Genomic DNA, 23,346 nt, shown 5'->3' with positions numbered 1-23,346 from the left:
TATTATGGAGGATAAAATGTCAAAAGGTTGATCAAAACTTTTGAACTAACCATAATTTCACACTACAGGACAAGTACATGAGTTATTCAGAATTTTTTTAAATAACATTGCTGCATTATATTTAAAAATAGTGTGTCCCATATACCACGAAAGCACCAAGGGGAGAGTAAATGATCATGCAAGGAGTCTATAGTTAATCCCATGACAGTATACTTCAGGGGTGGAGAAACCCTGTATCTCCTAGGCCAAGAGAATTCCCTTTACAATAGTTACTGTGCCTATGCAGGGGAGGGGGAAGAAAAGGGACAAAAGCACAAAACAATCATTTTTCCACATATTTATTTATCAATTGATTGATTTTTTTGATGTCTGTATTTTGGTGTAAAGATTGAAGTTGATGTTTCCAATATTATTTTATTTTATTTTATCTTATCTTTCTCTTTCTTTTTGCACTCCAGCATGATTTGATTTCAGAACTGAGACTATTGAGTAGTGCTTTTCTTTATTGCTGTAGTGCTCACTGGATATTTAATTTGATATTTCTTTCTGTATTAGTGTGGTGTTTCAATTACCTTTTTTACATCCTCTCTCAAACTGAGGTTGAAAGCCTCTAAAGGACTCCACCCATTTTCAGCGTATTTGACTTCTTTTTTTTTCTTTTCTTATTTTGTACCCTAATCTATTGCTTTTCTTTCCTTCAAACAAAACCACTTAACTCGTTTTATCTAGCTCCGCCTCTTAAATAGAGTAGGAAACAAGGGAGGGTAAAGGGACCAAATAGATATATGATCAATAATAGTAAGCTAACAAAGAGGGGGCCACCTATTCTAGCAGCCCGGGGGGGTGATGGTGGGGGATATGGGTTGCAGAAAGGGAACTGAGATGGGGGGAGGACATATTTGGTGGTGGGTATTCCCCTGATTCAATGTTAATATGTACCTAAAATACTACTGTGAAAGATATGTAAGCCATTATGATAAAAAAAAATTGTGCTTTAATCAGAAATATTCTTTGATTTACATGTATTATTATATTATATTAATTATATTATATGTTATGTTATGTTACTATATTATGTTATGCTAGTTCACCTCAATATGTTAATCAATTTTGTCTCTTGAATAAATTATTACAATAAAAATGTTTTCAGTTTGACAGAAATCTAGTAATACACTTGGAGGTTTTTAAACCAGAAGCTAAAACAGCCTGTGATGCCTTCATGGAAACATGCCAAGGAATCCATCTTATCATGCCCCTTAACAACACAAAGAGGCCTAACAAGATGATAAATCTGAAGTACACGACTTTCCCCCAAATATACTGGATTTGTATTTTTGAATAAAATTTCTTTATTGTTCAAAAAATGTCTCATGTTTAAAGGTAGCAAAATGCATTCTATGTTCCATTAAATTTTATTAAATTCCATTAAATTATATTAAAATTCTATTAAATTCTATCTTCCTACTTTAATTACACGATGTATGACTTGGGTATCATAATCTTTGGTAAGTAAGAATTACTATCACATTCATTATAAACTTGATGAAATTACTTTATTTGATTAAAATAATCACACCTGCCATTGGGGCCCGACTGTGAGAAATTGTGAGTGATGCCTGTGTGAGTCTATCTCCAGTCCTGTCACTTGAACCTCTTGGAAGTAGGCCGAAAGGAGGCTCTAGAAAACTTGCTCTCACAGAGGCTCATTCAAGGGCGGGCACACCAAGGAACTGCTTCACAATATAAAAACCGGCTATAAGCAGTACTTTGCAGAAATCAGGTCCCCTGTTTGTGACATCGGGCTAGAAAATCTACGAAACTACGCCTGCCCAGTGGGGCCCAACTATGAGAAATTGTGAGTGCTGCTTGTGTGTGTCTGTCTCCTGTCCTGTCGCTTGAACCTCTTGGGAGTGGGCTGAAAAGAGGCTCCAGAAAACTTGCTCTCCCAGAGGCTCATTAAAGGGCGGGCACACCAAGGAACTGCTTCACAACGTGAAAACCGGTTATAAGGAGTAATTTGCAGAAGTCAGTTCCCCTGTTTGTGATATCAGGCTGGGAAAATCTATGAAACTACACCTGCCCAGTGGGGCCCAAACATGAGAAATTGTGAGTGCTGTGTGTGTCTGTCTCCACTCCTGTAGCTTGAACCTCTTGGGAGTGGACCAAAAGGAGGCTCCAACAGAGCACAGCCACTCCACTTCGCTACGTGGCTGTGCGCTCTTTCTAAGGAGAGAACACCATTGAAACAAGAAGAAAAAATCACACTAAGAACTGTGCTGGAGGCTGAACTCTGCTGGAAATCAGATGCCAGCACCCCTATCTGCCTGTCTTCTGTGCTGTGCTCCATTCAGCCTGATTTCATCCTGTGTGTGGCTCATCTGCAGACAGCTCGCCTTCCCGAGAGCCTTCCCTGGAGGTGAGTTTACAAGCCCAGAAAGGGTGGAGCCAGAGGCGCACGAACACTCTGCTTTGCTTCCCAGCCATGCACATCATTTAGCCAATGAATATAACCACAACACATAGCAAAACCCACAATACAAGTGTAACAATGGAGAAACAATGCAGGCCAGTGCCAGACATAGAGAATGACGATGGCAACTCTGATGACTTGAACATGACCAACCAAATAGTCAGTCTCTCAGATAAGGAGTTTAGAGTCACAATATGAAAGATGTTCAAAGAACTCAAAGTAAGTATAGAAGAGAACACTAATAAGGATCTGGGCAAGAGAGATAACACAGTGGTGCGGTGTTTGCCTTCACAATACCAACAAGGGACAGACCTAGGTTCGAATCCCAGCATCCCATAGGGTCCCCTGAGTCCTCCAGCAGTGATTTCTGAGCGCAGAGCCAGGAGTAACCCCCTGAGCACTGCCAGGTGTGGCCCCCAAACAATAAATAAATAAATAAATAAATAAATAAATAAATAAATAAATAAATAAATAAATAAAATAATAAATAGTTATTCATAAAAATAAATAAATAAATTTTTATTCAAATCCCGGTGTCCCATATGGTCCTCCGTGCCTGCCAGGAGCTATTTCTGAGCAGACAGCCAGGAGTAACCCCTGAGCACCGCCGGGTGTGGCCAAAAAAAAAAAAAACAAAAAAAAAAAAAAAGAATCAAGAGAATATGAAGACAGAAATCAGAAAACTCGACAAAACTATACCTGCCCAGTGGGGCCCGAATGTGAAAAATTGTGAGTGCTGCCTGTGTGTGTCTGTCTACTGTCCAGCTGCATGAACCTCTTGGGAGTGGGCCGAAAGAGGCTCCAGCAGAGCATGGCCACTTCGCTTTGTGACTGTGCACTCTTTCTAAGAAAAGAACACCATCGTAACAAGAAGAAAAAATCACACTAAGAACTGTGCTGGATCACTGAAGCCCAGCATTTCTATATGGACTGTCTTCTCTGCTGTGTGCTCGGGTCTAAGATTTGGACCTGTGTGAGGCTTCATCCACGGAGGACTCCCCTCCCTTGGAGGCACATTGACCCATCCAGAAAGGGCAGAAACAGAGGAGTGTGGCTGCCTACATCATTTAGCCAATGAATACCACCACAACACGTAGAATAACCCACAATACAAGTGTGACAATGAAGAAACAACACAGGCCACCATCAGACATAGAGAATGAAGATGACAATTCTAAAGACCAGATAATGACCAACCAACTAATCAACCTCTCAGATAAGGACTTTAGACAAGCAATATGGAAGATGCTCAAAAAACTCAAAGAAACCATGGATCAAGTTGAACAGAACACTAATAAGAACCAAGAAAATATAAAGACAGAAATCACAAAACTTCAAACTGAAATAACATGTCAACTAACAGGCCTGAAAAACTCAGTAAACAAGGGAATGACAAAATGGATAAGCTCTGGGACAGTGTATCAGAAGTTGAGAATAGACTTGGTGCTGTGGAAGATGAGATACATAACAATTCCATACAGTGGGAGAGATTAGAAAAAAACTTAAAGCAAATGAACAGACAATGGAAAAATTAGTCAAAGAATGGTAACAGATGAAAATAGAAGTCTATGATAAGCTCAACAAAAAGAACTTAAGAATTATTGAAGTCCCAGAGACCCAGGAAGAAAATTTCCAGGAAGAATCAAAGGTCAAGAACGGCATTAAAGAGAAACTTCCAGAGCTAAAGAATATCTGTGATCAAGTCCTGCATGCTCGAAGAGTACCAAAAAAAAGAGACCCCAGAAAAACATACCACAAGATACATCCTAGTCACAATGATGAATCCCACAGATAGAGACAAAATTCTGAAAACAGCAAGAGCAAAAAGGGAAATTACATTCAAGGGAGCATCCTTGAGATTTACAGCAGACCTGTCACCAGAAACACTCAAGGCCAGAAAACAGTGGTGGGCTATTGTGACAAGACTGAATGAAATGAATGCTTCACCTAGAATATTGTACCCAGCAAAACTCACTTTCCAGTTTGACAGACGAATACATGGTTTCACAGACAAAAAACAGCTCAGAAACTTTACAGACTCAAAACCCGTCTTAAGAGGAAAACTGAAAGACCTAATTTAAGACAAGACTAACCAAAAGACACACCAAATTTTGATATAAAGATGATATTAAATCCCAGGACAATTTTTTCTCTCGTCAATGGTCTAAATGCACCAGTTAAGAGACACAGAGTGGCTAAATGAATCAAAAAACACAATCCAACATTCTGCTGCCTACAAGAAACGCACCTGAATAGTAAGAACAAACAGACTCCAAATAAAAAGCTGGTGAAAAATTATCCAAGCACAATACCCATAAAAAAGCTGGAGTGGCCTACTAATATCAGATAATGCAAACTTTAAACTCAGAAAGGTTGTAATAGACAAAGATGGACATTTTATATTAATCAAGGGGTATGTAGAACAGGAAGAAATAACTCTCCTAAAAATATATGCACCGAATGAGGGGGCAGCAAAATATTTAATACAATTATTGACAAATCTGAAAAATAATATTAATAACAACACAATAATTGTGGAGGACCTCAACACGGCTTTATCAACACTGGATAGGTCAACCAGACTGAAACCCAACAATAATAAACTAGACCTGAAAAGAGAAATGGAAGAAAGAGGCCTAGTGGATATATAGGACACTCCATCTCCAGAAACCTGGATACAATTCTTCTCCAATGTACATGGGACATTCTCCAGGATAGACTACATGCTGGCACATAAAACATACCTCCATAATATCAAGAGAATAGAAATTTTGCAGGCTACCTTCGCTGACCACAAGGCTCTGAAATTATTTGTGAATTCCAAAGGGACACAGAAGAAAAACTTTAACACCTGGAAGTTAAACAGCCTAATACTGAATAACCAGTGGGTCTGAGATGAATCAAAGAGGAAATCATAACCTTCCTAGAAACAAATGACAACGGAGACACAAACTATCAGAACCTATGGGACACAGCAAAAGCGGTACTGAGGGGAAAATTTATAGCTTTGCAAGCACACATCAGGAAAGAAGAAGGGGCATACCTGAATAGCTTAATGACGCAGCTCTTAGAATTAGAATGTACTATTCAATGCCTCATTAAGAAGATTATCCACTACGATCAAGTAGGTTTCATCCCAGGAATGCAAGGATGGTTTAACATCCGTAAATCTATCAACATCATACACAATATCAACAACAATAAAAATAAAAACCACATGATCATATCAATAGATGCAGAGAAATCATTTGATAAGGTCCAACACTCGTTCTTGACCAAAACTCACAGCAAGATGGGAATGGAAGGAACATTTCTCAATATAGTTAAGGCCATCTACCACAAGCCAGTGGCAAATATTATCCTCATTGGAGAAAAACTAAAAGCCTTCCCTCTAAATTCTGGCACAAGACAAGGCTGTCCTCTCTCACCAATCCTATTCAACATAGCACTGGAAGTACTTGCTATAGCAATTAGGCAAGAAAAAGATATCAAGGGAATCCAGATAGGAAAGGAAGAAGTCAAGCTCTCATTGTTTGTAGATGACATGATACTCTACTTAGAAAACCCTAAAAACTCTGCCAAAAAGCTTCTAGAAACAATAGACTCATATAGCAAGGTGGCAGGCTACAAAATTAACACATAAAAATCAATGGCCTTTCTATACACCAATAGTAATAAGGAAGAAATTGACATTAAGAAAACAACCCCATTCACAATACTGCCACACAAACTCAAATATCTTGGAATCAACTTGACTAAAAATGTGAAGGACCTATACAAAGAAAACTATAAAATTCTGCTCCAAGAAATAAGAGAGGACACATGGAAATGGAAGCACATACTCTGCTCATGGATTGGCAGGATTAACATCATCAAAATGGCAGTACTCCCCAAAGCATTGTACAGATTTAATTGTAAAAATACCCATGACATTCTATAAAGAAGTGGATCAGGCACTTTTGAAAATCATATGGATCAATAAACACCCTAGAATAGCTAAGGCAATTATTGGGAAAAAGAATATGGGAAAAATTACCTTCCCCAACTTTAAACTTTACTACAAAGCAAGAGTTATAAAAACAGCATGGTATTGGAATAAAGACAGGCCCTCAGGTAAGTGGAATAGGTTTGAATACTCAGAGAATTTTCCCAGACATACAATCACCTAATTTTTGATAAAGGAGCAAGAAATCCTAAATGCAGCAAAGAAATCCTCTTCAACAAGTGTTGTTGGTACAACTGCCTAGCCACTTGCAAAAAATTGAACTTAGACCCCCAGCTAACGTCATGTACAATGGTTAAATCCAAATGGATGAAAGACCTCAATATCAGATCCAAAACCATAAGATATATAGAACAACATGTAGGTAAAACACTCCAGGACATTGAGACTAAAGGTATCTTCAAAGAGGAAACTGCACTCTCCAAGCAAGTGAAAGCAGAGATTAACAGATGGGAATATATTAAACTGAGAAGCTTCTTCACCTCAAAGGAAATAGCGCCCATGATACAAGATTCCCCCACTGAGTGGGAGAAACTTTTCACCCAATACCCATCAGACAAGGGGCTATTCTACAAAATATACAAGGCACTGACAGAAATTTACAATGGAATATTATGCAGCTGTCAGGAGAGATGAAGTCATGAAATTTTCCTATACATGGATGTACATGGAATCTATTATGCTGAGTGAAATAAGTCAGAGACAGAGAGAAAGACGCAGAATGGTCTTACTCATCTATGGGTTTTAAGAAAAATGAAAGACATTCTTGCAATAACAACTTTCAGACCCAAAAGGAAAAGAGCTGTTAGTAACAGCTCACCTCATGAAGCTCACCTCAATTCAGGGATGAGTTTAGTTAGAGAAATAACTACATTTTAAACTATCCTAATAATGAGAATGTACAAGAAAAATAGAAAACCTGTCTAGAGTACAGGCGGGGGTTGTTTGGGAAAGAGGGATTTTGGGACATTGGTGATGGGAATGTTGCACTGGTGATGGGTGGTGTTCTTTACATGACTGAAACCCAAACACAATCATGTATGTAATAAAGTTTTTAAATAAAATAATAAAATAAAATAAATAATCACACCCCATTTGTGAGAAATAAAATGACTAGAGTCAAGGGCAAGAAATCAAGCTCCATACTATTTAAAGTATTTTAAGTTCTACATGCTATTAACAAAATTACCTACACGTCATGCTTTAAATAGTCTGTGGTTCTTGAAGAAAACCAAAATATTTTTTACTAAGCAGCCTACAGAAATTTGAAGATATGACCATTTCATGTTTCTCCCAGGATTGTGTATACTTAACATAGTAACTTTATCTATTCCTGTGAATAGAAACTACTATTCTAAGTAAGATCATTGGCTACACAGAATTAAATTATCAGTTCTATTATAGTCTTCTTTTAGAAAATTAGGGATTAATTTTTTTAATATTTAAATCTTATAAAAATAAAATTTGGGGACAGATTGGTGGCACTGCTGACCTAGGGTGGACTGCGATTCGATCCTCCAGTGTCCCATATGGTCCTCAAAGCCAGGAGAGATTTCTGAGCCCGTAGCTCAGAAGCGTTTTTGGGTGTGGCCCAAAACCAAAATAAATAAGTAAATAAATAAAAATAAACAAATGTTGGGGCTTTGGGGTCACACATGACAATGCTCAGGGATCACTGCTGGCTCTGGGCTCAGAAATTACTCCTGGGGAATTTGGGGGACCAAAAGGGATGCCAGTATTTGAACTTCAGAGTTGGTTATGTGCAAAACAAATGCTCTACAACTGTGTTATTGCTCGGCTCATAAAAATATTTTTTATAAAATTTCTTATGTTATACATACAAAATTACCAGATTGAAATGAAGAATAATAAGAAAATATCTCCACATAATGCCTAAATACAAAGCTTTTGAAACTAGTAAAAGAAAGGCAAAAGAACAAACTAAGCCAAAGAAGGGAAAGAGAACATATAATTAAATAAAAAATAAAAAAATCTTCCATTAAAAATGAATGAAATCAAGAACTAATAACTTATTACATATAAAATGATCAACTCTTAACTATATCCACAAAGAACAATGGGAAAATGCAGAATATTTATATGATAAAAATGCGGAAAAATATCAGAAATGAAAAAAAGAGTTTCCTCAGGTCTAAGAGATGGCTCAGCAGTAGGGCATTTGCCTTGCACCTGGCTGACACTGGACAGACCACAGTTCGATCCCCTGCCATTCCATATGGTCCCCCAAGCCAGGAGCAGTTTCTGAGTTCATAACCAGAAATAACCCCTGAGCATCACAGTATGTCCTCTTCCCCCTAATGAAAGTAAAAATAAAAATGAAGTTACAACAGATAGAACTGAAATTCCAAAGATCATCAGGAATCACAATCAACATTATACCACAAAATTGAAATTGAATATATTTTTGAAATCCTACATCCTCCTAAGCCTAAATAAAGAGGAATCAAAACTCCTGAACTGACCAATTATTAACACAGATATTGTAAGTATAATCAATATCTTCCCAAGAACTGACACCAAGATCCAAAAGTGTTCACAAGTGATTGCTTCAAACTCTGAAGGTAAGAATCTTCCAATACTCCTCAAACTCTTCCAGAAAGCAAAAGAATGGTAGTCTTCTCAAACAATTTTTTTGAGGAACAAATATCCAAAACAAAATCTTAGTGAACTAAATACATTATTTTAAAAGAATCATACACCAAGATCAGGCAAGGTTTACCCCATGGATAAAAGGATGTTTCAAGATATGCAGGTCAAATAGTATGATATACCCATGGATATAAAGAACAATAAAAATCATGTGATCAAAATAAAATGTAGAGAAGGTTTAGATAAGACTTGATAAACTTATGATTAAAAACTCTGAAAATGGAAATAAATAAATATCAATTAATTGAAATTAATTTTAATCAAATTAAAAATAATTCCATGTATCACAAAGCCACAGATAATATCATATTTAATGGTAAAATAAAACTATGGACTTTTACTCTAACATTAGGTATAATTCAAGAATGTCTAGTATCACTACTATTAATCATTATGCTATTGGAATTCTGTGCTACACCATGTAGGCAATAGAAATAACACTAGGATTTAAATTGGAAAAGAAGTCAAATTATCACTCTTCAAATAAGACATGATATAAAAAATCAAAACCATTTCACAGTTGTGCCTTAATAAAACAAGTACATGAAAAACAGGGCCGGAGTGATAACAAAGCAGTAGAGCAATTGCCTTACATGTGGCCAACCCAGGACCAATCAGACTTTGAATCTCTACATCCTTTATGATCCCTGGAGCCTTCCAAGATCAATGTTTGAGCACAGAGCCAGGAAGAAGCCCTGAGCACTATCTGGTGTGGCCCAAACACCGAAAATAATAATAATAATAATAATAATAATAATAATAATAATAATAATAATAATAAAATGAAAATCTCTTGGGTTGTTTATTGTCTTTTTCGTAGTTGCTGGCTTTGGTTTTTTGCTTGTTCTGCTTGTTTGTTTTGATTTTTGTTCTTGTATTTTTCTTGTTATTGCTTTCTTTTTGTTTGTTATTGGTTTTTATTTTGTTACCTTTTTCTTCTTTCTTCCCTTCCCTCTTCTAAATTTATATGTATAACACCTAGAAGGACTCCTCCTAGTTTTTTTTTCTTTCTTTCTTTCTTTTCCTTTTTCTATATCTTCCACAGAATCACATTGCATGAATCATCTTGTTCAGCCTCATAAATTCGTGGGGGGAAATGGTACCAGGTTCAGACACTCGCATGAACATTTAATGGAAATAAAAAATTATCAGACCTGAACATCAAACTCAAAGTCAATGACAATAGAATCAATACCTAATCCACAGCAAGCTGTACAAGTTGGGACCAGTTACACTAATATTCTGGGGAGTAAAGGAGAAAGATATGGAATGCATGCTGGGAACAGGGGTGGAGGGGAACATCACTGGTCTTGGGAATGCCCTGATTCATTGTCACTATATATTGTCACTTAAATATCACTGTGAAAGTTTTTTGTAATTCAGTTCAGCCACAATAAAATTTAAAAGAAAAAAAAACATGAAAATCAACTTAGGAAGTGATGTATAATGTAAAACAATTTTTGAAAAAAGCCATAAATTATGTTGAAAGAAATAGAAATACAAATAAATATTTAAATTTCCTTGTGGATAGAATAATTAACATCATTAAACTGACCACCTACCCAAAGTATTAAACTAATTCAATTCATAGGGCATAACTGTCCATGATAAGACAAAAGAAGACACTTCAAAAATTTGAGGTTTTGGGACAAAGAAACAGAAGTGAAAGTAAAGAAACAAGAATATTTCAAATAAAGTTTCTGCACTGTGAAATAAATAATACAAATTAAAACATACTATGTGGGAGAAAAGATTCACTCATCACATATCTAGGAAAACCCAATATATACTCATACTGGTCATATAATCCATCAAAAAATGGTGAAAGAAGGTAAAAATATGAATACCCAAAGAAGACAAACAAGATAACTAACAAAGTTGGCTGAAAATGTCTTGAGAAATACTGAGTATGAGGAAAATTAAAATAAAAGTACTGAGATGATATCATTTTATGGAAGTGAGAATGGCTCGCTCCCATAAATCTAGAATCATCTGGTGCTAGTAGTATGTTGCAAAATAAATTAAATTAAAATTGCCATCCTCTATTCTTGCAAGTGTTTATTTTAGGTAAAAACATATGGACACTTCTCAAAAAACTAAAAAAAATAAAGACCTATATGACCCTGAAAATCCGCTCCTTGGAATCACCCACAAGACACAAAAACATCAACTAAAAATGTTTGTGTGCCTTTGTTCAAAATACAAGTGTACAAAAACAGATGTGCCAGTGGATAAACAACTTGTGGCATATATAAAGTGAAATACTACTCATCATTAAGAAAAGATCAGTTAACTGTAACTTGGGTGAAACTCCAAGGCTTAATGTGTAAAATGAGTCAAAGAGAAACAAATTTCAAATGATGTCTCTAAAATATGGAGGATAATGGAAAAGACTAAGTAATAAAAAAAGGACAAGATTAAAAACAAAACATATTTTGTTTTTGTTTATGTTTTTACAAAAATAAGTTTGATTAGATGTTGGCTGGTATATTAGAAGAGATCTAGAAACAATGATAGAGTATCAGGATACTCTGATGGAGAAAAGTTTTTAGAATTACAGTTTTGACTCTATAATTGACAGAAAAATAAAGTTGTGCTGTTTTAGGAATGCTATTCTAACAAAAAAACAAAAACTATATAAAATAATCTTAATTTGAAATCATGTTTCTAAAACACTTAACAATAGTGCAAAAGTAATATTACTGTTTTATTGCTGTTATTAACAGCAGTAATAATATTCAGGTATACAAAAGAAGAAAGGAAAATTTTTGAAAATAAGTAACAAATATTTTTCAAAATATGAATAAATTCAAGCTTCAAAAATTTATACTTTCAAATACAATCAATGTACTCCAAACTCCATCACAACATTCAATAATGTATTTTCATTTGTAAATAAATTCATGTGCATATGCCAAAATTGTGTAAAAATTACCTTATTTTAATTTTATTGGCACCTCAATATATTGTAGTGTTAACCTATAGTATCAGTTATTCTGTTATTAAATAGAAAATCTGATGGATAAGTTATGTAGAAATCTATCAATCTCAGTTAGCCTAACCAGTTCAGTAACTTTTTTAGCCACTAACTTCAGCAATATCATGAAGAGTTAAAAGTCTTTTTAAATGGGCCTATTTATATCTAATATTTGATTATTCCAGTTGCCTTTGTGCTATAACAAGCAATATGAAGTAAATATATTTGTTCTTGCATGAAGGCAGCCTATGTTGGTGTGGGTGACTGAGGATATTGGTGAAGGAATGTTAGCATTGGCAGTGGGATGTTTGAATACCTGAAATGACTATTATAAACAACTTGGTAAATCACAATTTTATAATAAAAAATAAAAATAAAATAAAATGAAGCCAGAAAAAATGCCTGGTAACAGTTTATGTTATGAAAAAAATTGTATGGCCATGTTTTTTTTTAAATTTAAGCCTTTGAAATGCTTGTTAGAATTATAATAAAATTTATTTATTCAAAAATTTTCTGTAAACTATTCATTTTATTCTAATCCTCAATATTTATTTGCCAACATTTATTACTTCGCATATAACTCAGATACAGATTTTGCTCATAATTTGTGAATTTGTTACTCTAAATTGGAAAATTATCAGTTATTTTTATAACTTTGACACTTGAATATTATCAACTAGAGTGAAAATATAGATAATAAGATGCTTGCCTTGCATGTTAGATAGCCAGCCTTTATTTGGTCTCCTGAGCCCACCAGGAATGATCCCAGCATAGATGTATATGGGAAAAAAATAAAACAAAAATATTGACATTTGATAGTAGAAAAATATTATTTTTAAGGATAAGCAAATACCATAATAAAATAAGAGAATTCCCTAAGTGACATATTAATATTAAATGAGAAGTGTTATAAATATATAATTTATAGAAATGTTCAAATCAAAATTCACAAATATTTTTATTAGTTAATATAGATAGAGGCTGGAGAGAGAGTATGAAGGTGCTTATCTTGCATATGGCCAATTCCTATTTAATAGTCAGCATTGCATATTAGCCTGGGAGTACAGTCAGTCTTCACCCCGAATTCAGTGTGAAGAGTTACTGTTGGTGGCTACTATTAACTAATTGTTGGCTAATATAATTTAGTATTGATTAATACTGCTGTATACACTAGCCAACCAAAAAGTAAGGAACAAAAAAAACCACAGATAATAGAGTGATAATTACCATGCTATATTATGATGTTTAATAATTTAATAAATTAATATCTACAAATACATTATACAAACTTGTAAAGAAGTTCTGAGCATGGCAGAAATGAAATCTAGAATCAGCCACTTTAGCAAAATGGTTATTTTTAGCTGAGGGTGACTGAGCAATAAAATTTTAGGAAGACCTTTCTTTGCACTTAGTTCTGTTTATTTTGTGATAAATTTTCCATATTAAATGTGCAGTCTCCCTCCAAAAAAGCAAGAACTTCTAATTATCAGAGGCTGCTGTTTGATGCCAAAATACACAAGAACAAATTAGCCAAGTCAGATAAATGTTCTCTTCTCGTTAAGGTTTTTTATTTTTGTTTTTTTCTTTTTTAGTTAGATTCAGTTTTTGTGATTGTGATGAACATTGTAAAACAAATGACAAATTATTAATATATAAACCTACTAGTTTTTACATTGTCCAATAACTTTGGCCAGGCATTATGACTGTTTTTGCTTCTATTTCATGAAGTGTGGTAGGGCTGGAGCAATAGTAAAGCAGGTTGCTTTGCATGCTGCTGATCTTGGTTTGATCCCTGGCATATGATATGGTGCACTAAGCCTTCTGAGAATGATTCCTGAGCACAGAGCCATGCAGTAACCCCTAAACATCAAAGGGTATGTCCCCCCCAAAAAAAATTCCATACAAAAATAAAAAAATTTTGAATTTCACATAATAAACTTAAAGCAACTGATTTTTGACTACTAGTATGTTCATTATATCTACAAAATGGAAGCAATCAATAATAGCCACTACAGGTCTTGATAATAATAAACTACCAGTGAGTTTATCACATATGCAGAAACATGTGTCTGATGTTAACCTAAAATAAAAATAATTTATAACATGAATTTTTCATACTATTAGAAAGCAGTATTAATATTGCAATTTTCTTTGCTTTTATGAAGGTTAATAAAGACCAGAACATATTTACCCTTGTAGATGAGAAAAACAGGTAGTTTCTTTCTCCCCTCACCAAGATCAGAGGAAGCCAAGAGTGCTCTCTAATAATTGCTTCAGAGGAGAGCAGCAGGAAGTCAGTGTTTAGGTCTTTAGGAGATAGCCAGCTGAGTACCTGGTCAGGTGATGACAAATGGGAGTGGTTTAAGACTCACTAACTGAGAAAAGACACAGGAAATAAAGGTAATCAAATAGGATGGGGAAATCAAATGTTAAAAATCAGAAATAATTAATAAATATTAATAAATAGTAAGAAATACTTAAGAGTTGATCTAACTCACATAATTAAAAATAATTAAACCATATGCATATAAGGTTGGGAATGGACCAATATAAGTTTTGGAGATGGGGTCATGGTCATTAAAATATATACTATTCTGTTTAAAGTCAAATTAGAAATTTTTAAAATAAACTATAGTTTCAAGTTCACATGATCAGTTGTCTTCATAATTGTCAAGAATGATTTTCCAAAGGTTTCATAAATAACTTAGATTTGTAATGAATTGTTTGAAATATACCCTCAAATTTAAAACTTTGTTTAATTGCATATATCTTATCTGTATTTAATTTTTAGGAGGAAAATAAACCTTTATTTCTGAGGTGCAGAGATGGATGCATATCCAACTGTGCTGTGTACTAAATCTATAATAAATACTACCCAGACTAGTGTAGTTTAACATCAATTTCAAGTTCTCATGTACAAGTAAATTACTGAGTCACATTCTTGAGCCAATAGACACAGTTTCAAAAACCCAAACTATAACTAATATATATTGATTTCTAAAGCTGCTTTAATCAAGACACATTTTTTTTCAAATAGTAAGTGTAAAGCAAGACTTAAAATTTAATGAAATGTGTATTTACACATGTAGGGGCAGAGCAAAAGTTTCCTTATATCTTTATATCTTCTCTAGTTCATTCTTCACAGGTTAATTAAGCATGCAATTAACATCACAGGCTAGTAGGTAACAGAGTAAATTGCTTATACATTGATTTTATACATTATACATGGAGATATATGTAATTATTAAATTGCAATAATTCCAGTATAAAGTAGATGGGCTAAGAGTTTGTATTCTTGATTTAAGTCAAGAGGGCCTATGTTGTTAAGACATGAACAGTAACTAACCTGAGAAAAATTGCTTAACTTATAAAATTTAAATGAACTATAACTAAATTCTTGCTCTATTTTTAAATATTTTAACTGAGTTTATTTCAAGAGATAATAATAAATCATATAACTTTTTTGACTTCTGTTGTAATTAAAATCTTTAGTGAGTCTGTGGAAGCTTCCAACATCAATTGCCCTTATTAAGTTTATTGAGTTACAATCAAGTTTTAACTGATCAGCAAAATCATGTTATGGTTATACTAAAAAAAATCTTGAAAGAAACTTACCCTTACAGGAAGTAAATTCAGCTAAATATCTAAAAATTAAATTACAAGCAATATATTTTGAGATAATCTTAGAATGTTTCTACTAGATTAAAACCATGAATTGTCAGATTAGAATTAGGGTGTGCAAGTTATTATCCTCATTTTCTAGAAGTGAAAATATACTTTGGTTAAAAAAAGATTGCCCACTAACTTAAAGCTACAGTGACCCATTTTAGTTAAGTATTCACTTTTTATGATGCACCCTTGTGCACAGTCCTTATACTTGAGGTAAAAATAAGATCTGAATATAAGAAATTTTCTGAGAAGATAAAAAAAGATAGTCTACTTGTCCAGTAAACTATAAGTGATGGTTATCTTTCTACTGTATTATTGATATTATGCAATTCAATTAGAACCAATTTCCCTAAATTTTATCCTAAATATCTTCAAAATTGTTCATTTATTTAGACCCACAGCAGTGTATTTTCTTCTAAAACATTAGCCTATTATTTGAAAACTTTTCCTCAAGAATTGCCTATTTGTTAGTATTGCAAAAATTTTTATACTAAGTGCTTAAATGATTCCCAGCTGGCTTATGGAGAATTAATTTACTATTAGTCCAATTTTAGAATTAGTCCATGAGTAAGTAAAACTATAAAAAAACTAAATTTAGAGAAAAAAGTATACAACAGACAATACAAGAATTATTGGATAGACGATTTAGGCATTTTCACTGCTAAATATGTGTGGGTCAAGGATCAAAAAAAAGAAAATATTAAAGGAGAGTTTAGTTGACAATTTATTGCAGTACAAAAATATCTTATACATTTGATTGTAATAAATTACTAAAGTAGGTAAAGGGGTGTTCACTTGTCAGGAAGTTTTGTCTGCCATAGTCTAATAATGATTGCTACTGATTTATAATTTGGTTTCAGTTTTTTTATCTTTTCTTTGGTTTTCATAATCAGATCTGATAATATCAAAATTACTGAGAAAATCAATTTTCAATAATCTTTTAACTTACTTCATCAACCCTTCAATCAAATAGTCCCACTAAATGTAGATTTTTGGTTAAGAAAGCAAGACTATAAAAAGGTAATGAACTGAAAAGGAATATTTGTTCTAGTAAGGGAGCATAAAATTCAGTCTTACACCATCCCTAATAGAATTCATAATTCTGTACTTCTACATTAACTTGAAATTTTGCCTGTTAATTTAATTAATAACAGACTATTTTTTGAGGCAACAAAGACTTTACTTAGGAAATAACTTAATCCACTTATGGAGTAAAATATCCAAGATATATAGAACATTTTTCAGACCATTAATTATGATGTTCTTTTTTTTCTAATCCCAATATTTTAAGTAAAAATCATTTTTAATATATATCTTGAAAAACACTAGTGCAGGAGAATAAATAATAGGAGTGGAGAAGTTGTAATGTAAATATAAAACAATAAAATGTAAGTTAGTGTAAATCAATTAATCTCAATAAAAAATAAAAACAATGCTAGATTTATATTTTAATGTAACAGAAAAATTTATTTTGTTACTATATAAATATTGACTTATAATTATGAATTTATAAAATAAATAATGTAGAACAAAATTATTTCAATATATATTTTACCAATTTAAAATTTTTTAATTATAAACTTGTATAGAAGCTCACATAATCAATAAAATCAAATATAAACTTAAAATAAAGAAGAAAATTAATACTTCATACCAAAAGAAATTTCAAAGGGTAGAACTACAACTCTTATATTAGAGAAAAATCCCTCCAAATAGTAAGATAGAAAGAGACAATATTTGACACCATGAAAGTATAATAGTTGATACAACTATAATATTCAGCCATTATTACTTTACATGTCTGAATGCTACATGTGTGAACTATATATAACAGATAGAGGCATTGAAACAGCCAAAAAGTGAGAGATTTTATTGCCCACTAACATCTATGGATAGATCATACAAAGACAAGATACTGAATGAAGTATGGGTCAGAATACTGAAACTACATTACTAGACTTAATAGCAGTTTATAAATTATTACACCCCAAACAGCATAATGCAAAATGCTTTCTTACACTCAGAGAACATTTGAAAAGTAAACTATACATTGATACATAATGCAAGACTCAGAATTTTATAAAACCAAAACTCCAAAGAACCATTTTTGGATTAATAAAGATGCTATGTATTAGTAATTATTATATAATTTTAAGAAGTTATTTATAGAAACTCATATTATTTTGGAAATAAAAAATAACAATTAAAGTTAAATTTTACCTAAGTAAAGTGGAATTATGTTTAAGGTACTGCAATAGAAGAAAAATTAATTAAGAAAAATTAAATAGTGATTTAAAAGATATATATTTAAAAGTCAACCAAATCAAAAATTATTCTTTGAAAAAAATTGACTATTTGAAAATTTAATGCCATATTTTCAAAGAAGAAATAGAAAATAGATCCCCTCTACCAAGCTTGAACAAGGGCCCCCTCTCCAACCTCCCCTCAGTCTCTTTTTTGATTTCTTCTGCCACTACTGAAACCCCCTTTTCTCTCATCAGTCCCCCTTTTCCCAAACCTCAAGATGCTAGTGCATCTGCAGAAAGTCATTTCAATACATATCATAGACTTCCTGGCAGATTGGATCTAGTACTTTTTTCAACACCCTGTGAGAATCCAGCACTCCAAGCCACTAAATGCAAAGATCAAAGAGGAAGCTAAACCAGACATCTACTGGGGGGGGATATGGTGAAAAATCCTGGCAAATCTCCAAGTTCACCCAAATGCCTGAACCTTATAGATGAGAACCTAAAATCAACACTTAATGGTTTAGCAATAAAAATCAAGAAGCCTACAAAATTATTACATCTATAGATAAACAATTCAATCAACTCAAAGAAGAACTCTTACAGAAGATGAGATAATCCATACAAAAGGAACTTAAGGAATTAAAAAAAAAAAACATGTTACCAAGCCATAATTGTAGAATTACACAGGTGGAGAATGGCATAGACAAAATTGAAGACAAGTTATAAGCCAGCAGAGACAAAGAAATCAAAAAAGAAAAGGGAGATAACACTTGAAGAAAAGGGAAAGGGAAGAACAAGTAGTGAAGGAAATAGTAGAAGAGAATATCCCTCTTGGAAGAGGTTTCTCTACAAGTTTAAGTGGCAAAAAATAGTAGCAAACAAAATAGACCATAACAGAACAAAACCAAGGAATTTAATAATCCAAATGACAAAAAAAACAAAATGAGAGAATGGACTCTTTAAAGCAGGAAGGGGAGAAAAACCTCAAGCATAAAGCAAACAATATAAGAATCAAACCAGATCTTTCATTTGAAACAATACAGGCAAGAAAAGAGTGATATGACATAATGAAATTACTAAATGAAACAAACTTTCAACCTAAAGTCTATTACCCAGAAAAAATAATTTACATGGAAGGGAGGTTTAAAATCATTCTCAGACAAAAAAAAAATATTTGAGCTAACCAAACCGACCCTAAATGAACTACTCACTCAAAAAGCAATTACACAAACCAAATATCCAATTGTAACAACAACCACCCTACAAAATCCAATGGCACAACAGCCCTTTCTGTCAATGTTTCCTTAAATGCCAGTGGATAAAATCAAGAATGGATATAGCAGTTTAGATTAAGCAAGTGTCCAAACAACTGCTCTTTATGAATTTCTATAATAATCTTCTAATGCTTTTATCCACAGAAAAGTGTGCAGAATGCATTTGGAAGCCATGCACACCCACTGTAGAGCTCACACTAAGTAGTTTTAATGTATTAATTTTACTATGTCTATAATTCCTTTTTTTTTTTTTTTGTCCACAGTGGCGCTTGGAGATTTAGGATCGTTGCCCCAGTTACACATTGCATTGCTAAACTATGTTAGACTCAGAAGACAGGTCTCATTATGATAATGTTATGACAAAAATACTAATCTATTCATATTCTACTTGATTATGCCTGCTAATATACGCTAATGTTTATGTACACAGATAGCTATGGAATATGCAATTGTATACCATGAACTCCTGTTGCAGTGCTCATTCATTGAATATGTAATTGTAATCTCTTTTCAATTGTAGGTAGTTTACCATTATACCATAATGTTCATGCTTTTAGATTGCTTTTAGGAAAAGAACCTAGGTGCTCAAGATCTGCTAGACAATGTTTCATGTTGTGAACTCCTCTTAAAGTAATTATTACCATATCACTTAGTTTTCTAGACTAAAAATTATGATTGTTTTTTTTAAGACTGCTTTATAAACAACCTAACCCAAGAAGCCTTTCTTCAATACAGTTTATCCTCACCAATTCCAGTTGGCCTAGAAAGTGGAAAACCTTTCTATTTGACTTGTCAGCTATATATTTTTTTTAAGTGTTCTGTTCCATTTCACCTGGGTCAGCTGTTTATCTGTAACCCATAGATCAATCCTCAGTATCTGACTATGTGTATGCATGAGTGTATATGTTGGCTACTTCAATGTCTGTCTAATATATTTTATATTATACATAATGTTTGTCTATGCTGTATATAATTCCTCCTTCCCCCCTTTACTTACCACCTTACAAATTCTTTCTAACTCTTTATTTTCTCTCACTCCCCATTTGATATTTCCCCCATTAAACTAATTTTTATCCTCAGTTCTTAAATCCTCAGGAAGTGTAACATTCCTCCCACTATAGCTAGCTAGCTGCCAAACAGCTCCCAAAGTGAAAAGATAGATTCTGAGCCAGAGAAGCTGCCACTGCTGATGCTGATTTTCTCTCAGCAGCCCCCCACTTTGCTGTGAACTATTGCTCTCTATCAGATTCATAAAATATTTTAAATTATAAATAAATTTCTTCTGTCATAAATTTGATAAAAAGGAATATTCAATGCAATTAGATCCACAACATTTTTCATAATTAAGTTACTTTATATTAAAAATAAAATAATTTGCTACAAGTTGAGATATAAATGCCCATTATCTCTTAAATCACAGTGAGAATATTAACATTCTAAGTATTCCTACATAGTGGAAATTATAAACTATGTAAAGATTTAGAAAACCCTCTAAACAACTTAACACTGGGGGATTGATTTAATGTTAAATTTTAAATAATAATTTTTGAAAGACTTTCTTAGATTTTTAAATATTTTTATTTAAGCACCAGAAATACAAACAAGTTTGTAGTTGGGGTTCAGTTATAAAAAAAAAAAAAAAAAGAACACCAACTTGACTTACAACAGTGCAATATTCCCACCACTAACGCAATGCATCTCCTTCCTCTCACAACTTCTGCCTGTAACTGAGACAGGTAATCTACTTCCTCGCTCACTACCATTGTCATGAGAGTTATTTCTATAACTGTATGCATCACTCTTTGAGGTAAGCTTCATATAGTGGCCAGTCCTTCCAGCCCTGAATTCTATTGTCTCTTTGTATTATTGCAATAATGTCTTTTATAATGTGTCTTGCATTGGTATTTCTTCTTTGATGAATTTCTATTCATTTAATCTCCCCATTTTTGAGAAGATTAGGTAATCTTTTCTTGTTAAGTTCTGTTAGTAACTTGTACATCTTAGATATTAGCCTCTTACCTGATATGGATTGGATGAAGAGTTTCTCTGATTCTGTGGGTAGACTTTGTATTCTCGTCACTATTTTCTTTGAGGTACTGAAGCTCATCAGTTTAATATAGTCCAATATGTTCATCTCCACTTCTACTTGTTTGGCTAATGGCTTTTCCTCCCTGAAGATGCCTTTGGTCTCAGTGTCATGGAGTACGTTACCTACTGTTCTTCTATATACCTTATGATTTAGGATCTGATATCAATACACTTAGATTGGGATTTGACCTTTGTTCATGGTGTTAGATGAGAATCTATTTGCTTTTTTGTAAGTGGCTGACCATAGTCCAAAGACCACTTTTTAAAGAGGCCTTTCTTGCTCCATTTTGTATTTCTTTTTCTTTCATTAAAGATTAATTGATTTTATGTCTGGGGAACATTCTCTGAATACTCAAGTCTATTCCACTGATCTGAGGGTCTGTCTTTATTCCAATATCATGCTGTGTAAATTAATATTGCTTTTTTGTATAATTTAACTTTGGAAAAATTGATGCTTTCCATTTTTCCTTAGGGTTGCTTTTGTTTATTGTTCCAAATTAATTTCAGAGGTCTTTCATCCACTTCTTTGAAGAATGTCATGGGTATCCTTGGAGGAATTTTATTAAATTTGTACAATGCTTTGGGGAGTATTTCCATTTTAATTATTTTAATTCTCTCAATCCATGAATAGTTTGAGTCCAAAGTATTTTGGTTTGTGTGTGGCCCTAATGTGAATGGCATTGATTTTTTTAATTTCCACTACTTTATCGTTGTTTGTGAATAAGGCATTGATTATTGTGTGTTAATTTTGTAGCTTGCCATATTCCTATTTGAAACTATTGTTTCTAGAAAATTTTTGACATAATCTTTAGGGTTTTCTACACATATTAGTAATTTGAAAACAGAAATTGCTTGACTTCTTCCTTTTCTTTCTAAATGCACTTGATATCTTTTTCTTGCCTAATTGCTTTGAAAAGTACTTCTAGTTCTATGTTGAATAGGAGTGGTGAAAGGGAGCAGCCTTCTCTTGTAATAGATTTTAGAGGAATGGCTATTAATTTATTCCCATTGAGAATAATATTTGCTATTGAATTATATGTAATCTTGACAATATAGAGAAAAGTTCCATCCAGACCCATCTATTGAGAGCTTTTATAATGAATGGAGTTGGATAATATCAAATGCTTTCTCTACATCTCTGATATGATCATATGCTTTTTATGTTTCCTTTTGTTTATATGGTGTATTATGTCAATTGATTTACATATTTTAAACCATCCTTTCATTTCTGAAATTAAACCTAGTTGGTCATGGTGTATGATCTTCTTGATGTGCCTTTGGATCCTATTTGCCTGGATGTTGTTGAGGATTTTTGCATCTGTGTTCGTCAGGGATATTGTTCAGAAGTTTGCTTTTCTGCAGCATCTCTGTCTGTTTTTGATATATGGATGATGTTAGCTTTATAAAAACTATTTGGGACTGTTCATGTTTCTTCAAGTTCCTTAAAGAGCCTTTAAAATATTGGTAGTAGTTCCTCTTGAAACGTTGAAAGAATTCATTACTGAATCCATCTGGGCCTGGGCTTTTATTTTTTGGAAGACTTTTGATTACTTTTTTAATTTCCTCAGTGGGTTGATGGGTCTGTTTAGATAGGTTAAATCATTCTGATTCAACCTTGGAAGATAAGAGTTCAAGAATTTATCCATTTATTCCAGGTTCTCATGTTTTGTGACACAGAGTTTCTCAAAGTAGTATTTGATTACTCTTTGAATCTTTGTAATACTTGTCATTATTTCCGCCTTTTTCATTTCTAATCCAGTTTATTAAGTTTATCTAACCTGCTTTCTTTATGAGTTTTGTTACTGGTTTATCAATTTTTTTTCAAAAAAACAACTTTTGCTTTTGTTGTTCTTTAGGATATCTGCATCATTGTTTTCCACTCTAAGCTTTGCTATTTCCTTATGCCTACCCAATTTTGTTACCTTTTGTTGATCATTCTAAATTTT

At 33.1% G+C, this 23,346-nt stretch overlaps 1 protein-coding gene across 1 annotated transcript in view; it reads right to left on the bottom strand.

The window, feature by feature from the left end:
- LOC126017654 (hyaluronidase PH-20-like) overlaps positions 1-21,446 on the bottom strand; it is a 37,475-nt gene extending 16,029 nt beyond the window's left edge. The window contains exon 1 of the mRNA XM_049779729.1: positions 21,332-21,446. Coding sequence (XP_049635686.1) covers positions 21,332-21,446 — 115 coding nt within the window. The remainder of the gene's footprint in view (positions 1-21,331) is intronic.
- Positions 21,447-23,346: the final 1,900 nt, after the last annotated feature.

This window comes from Suncus etruscus, chromosome 1 (assembly GCF_024139225.1).
Source record: "Suncus etruscus isolate mSunEtr1 chromosome 1, mSunEtr1.pri.cur, whole genome shotgun sequence".
In the NCBI taxonomy this organism is placed as follows: domain Eukaryota; kingdom Metazoa; phylum Chordata; class Mammalia; order Eulipotyphla; family Soricidae; genus Suncus; species Suncus etruscus.
The sequence above is the reverse complement of the archived record's forward strand: the minus strand, read 5'-3'. Positions and strand labels throughout refer to the sequence as shown.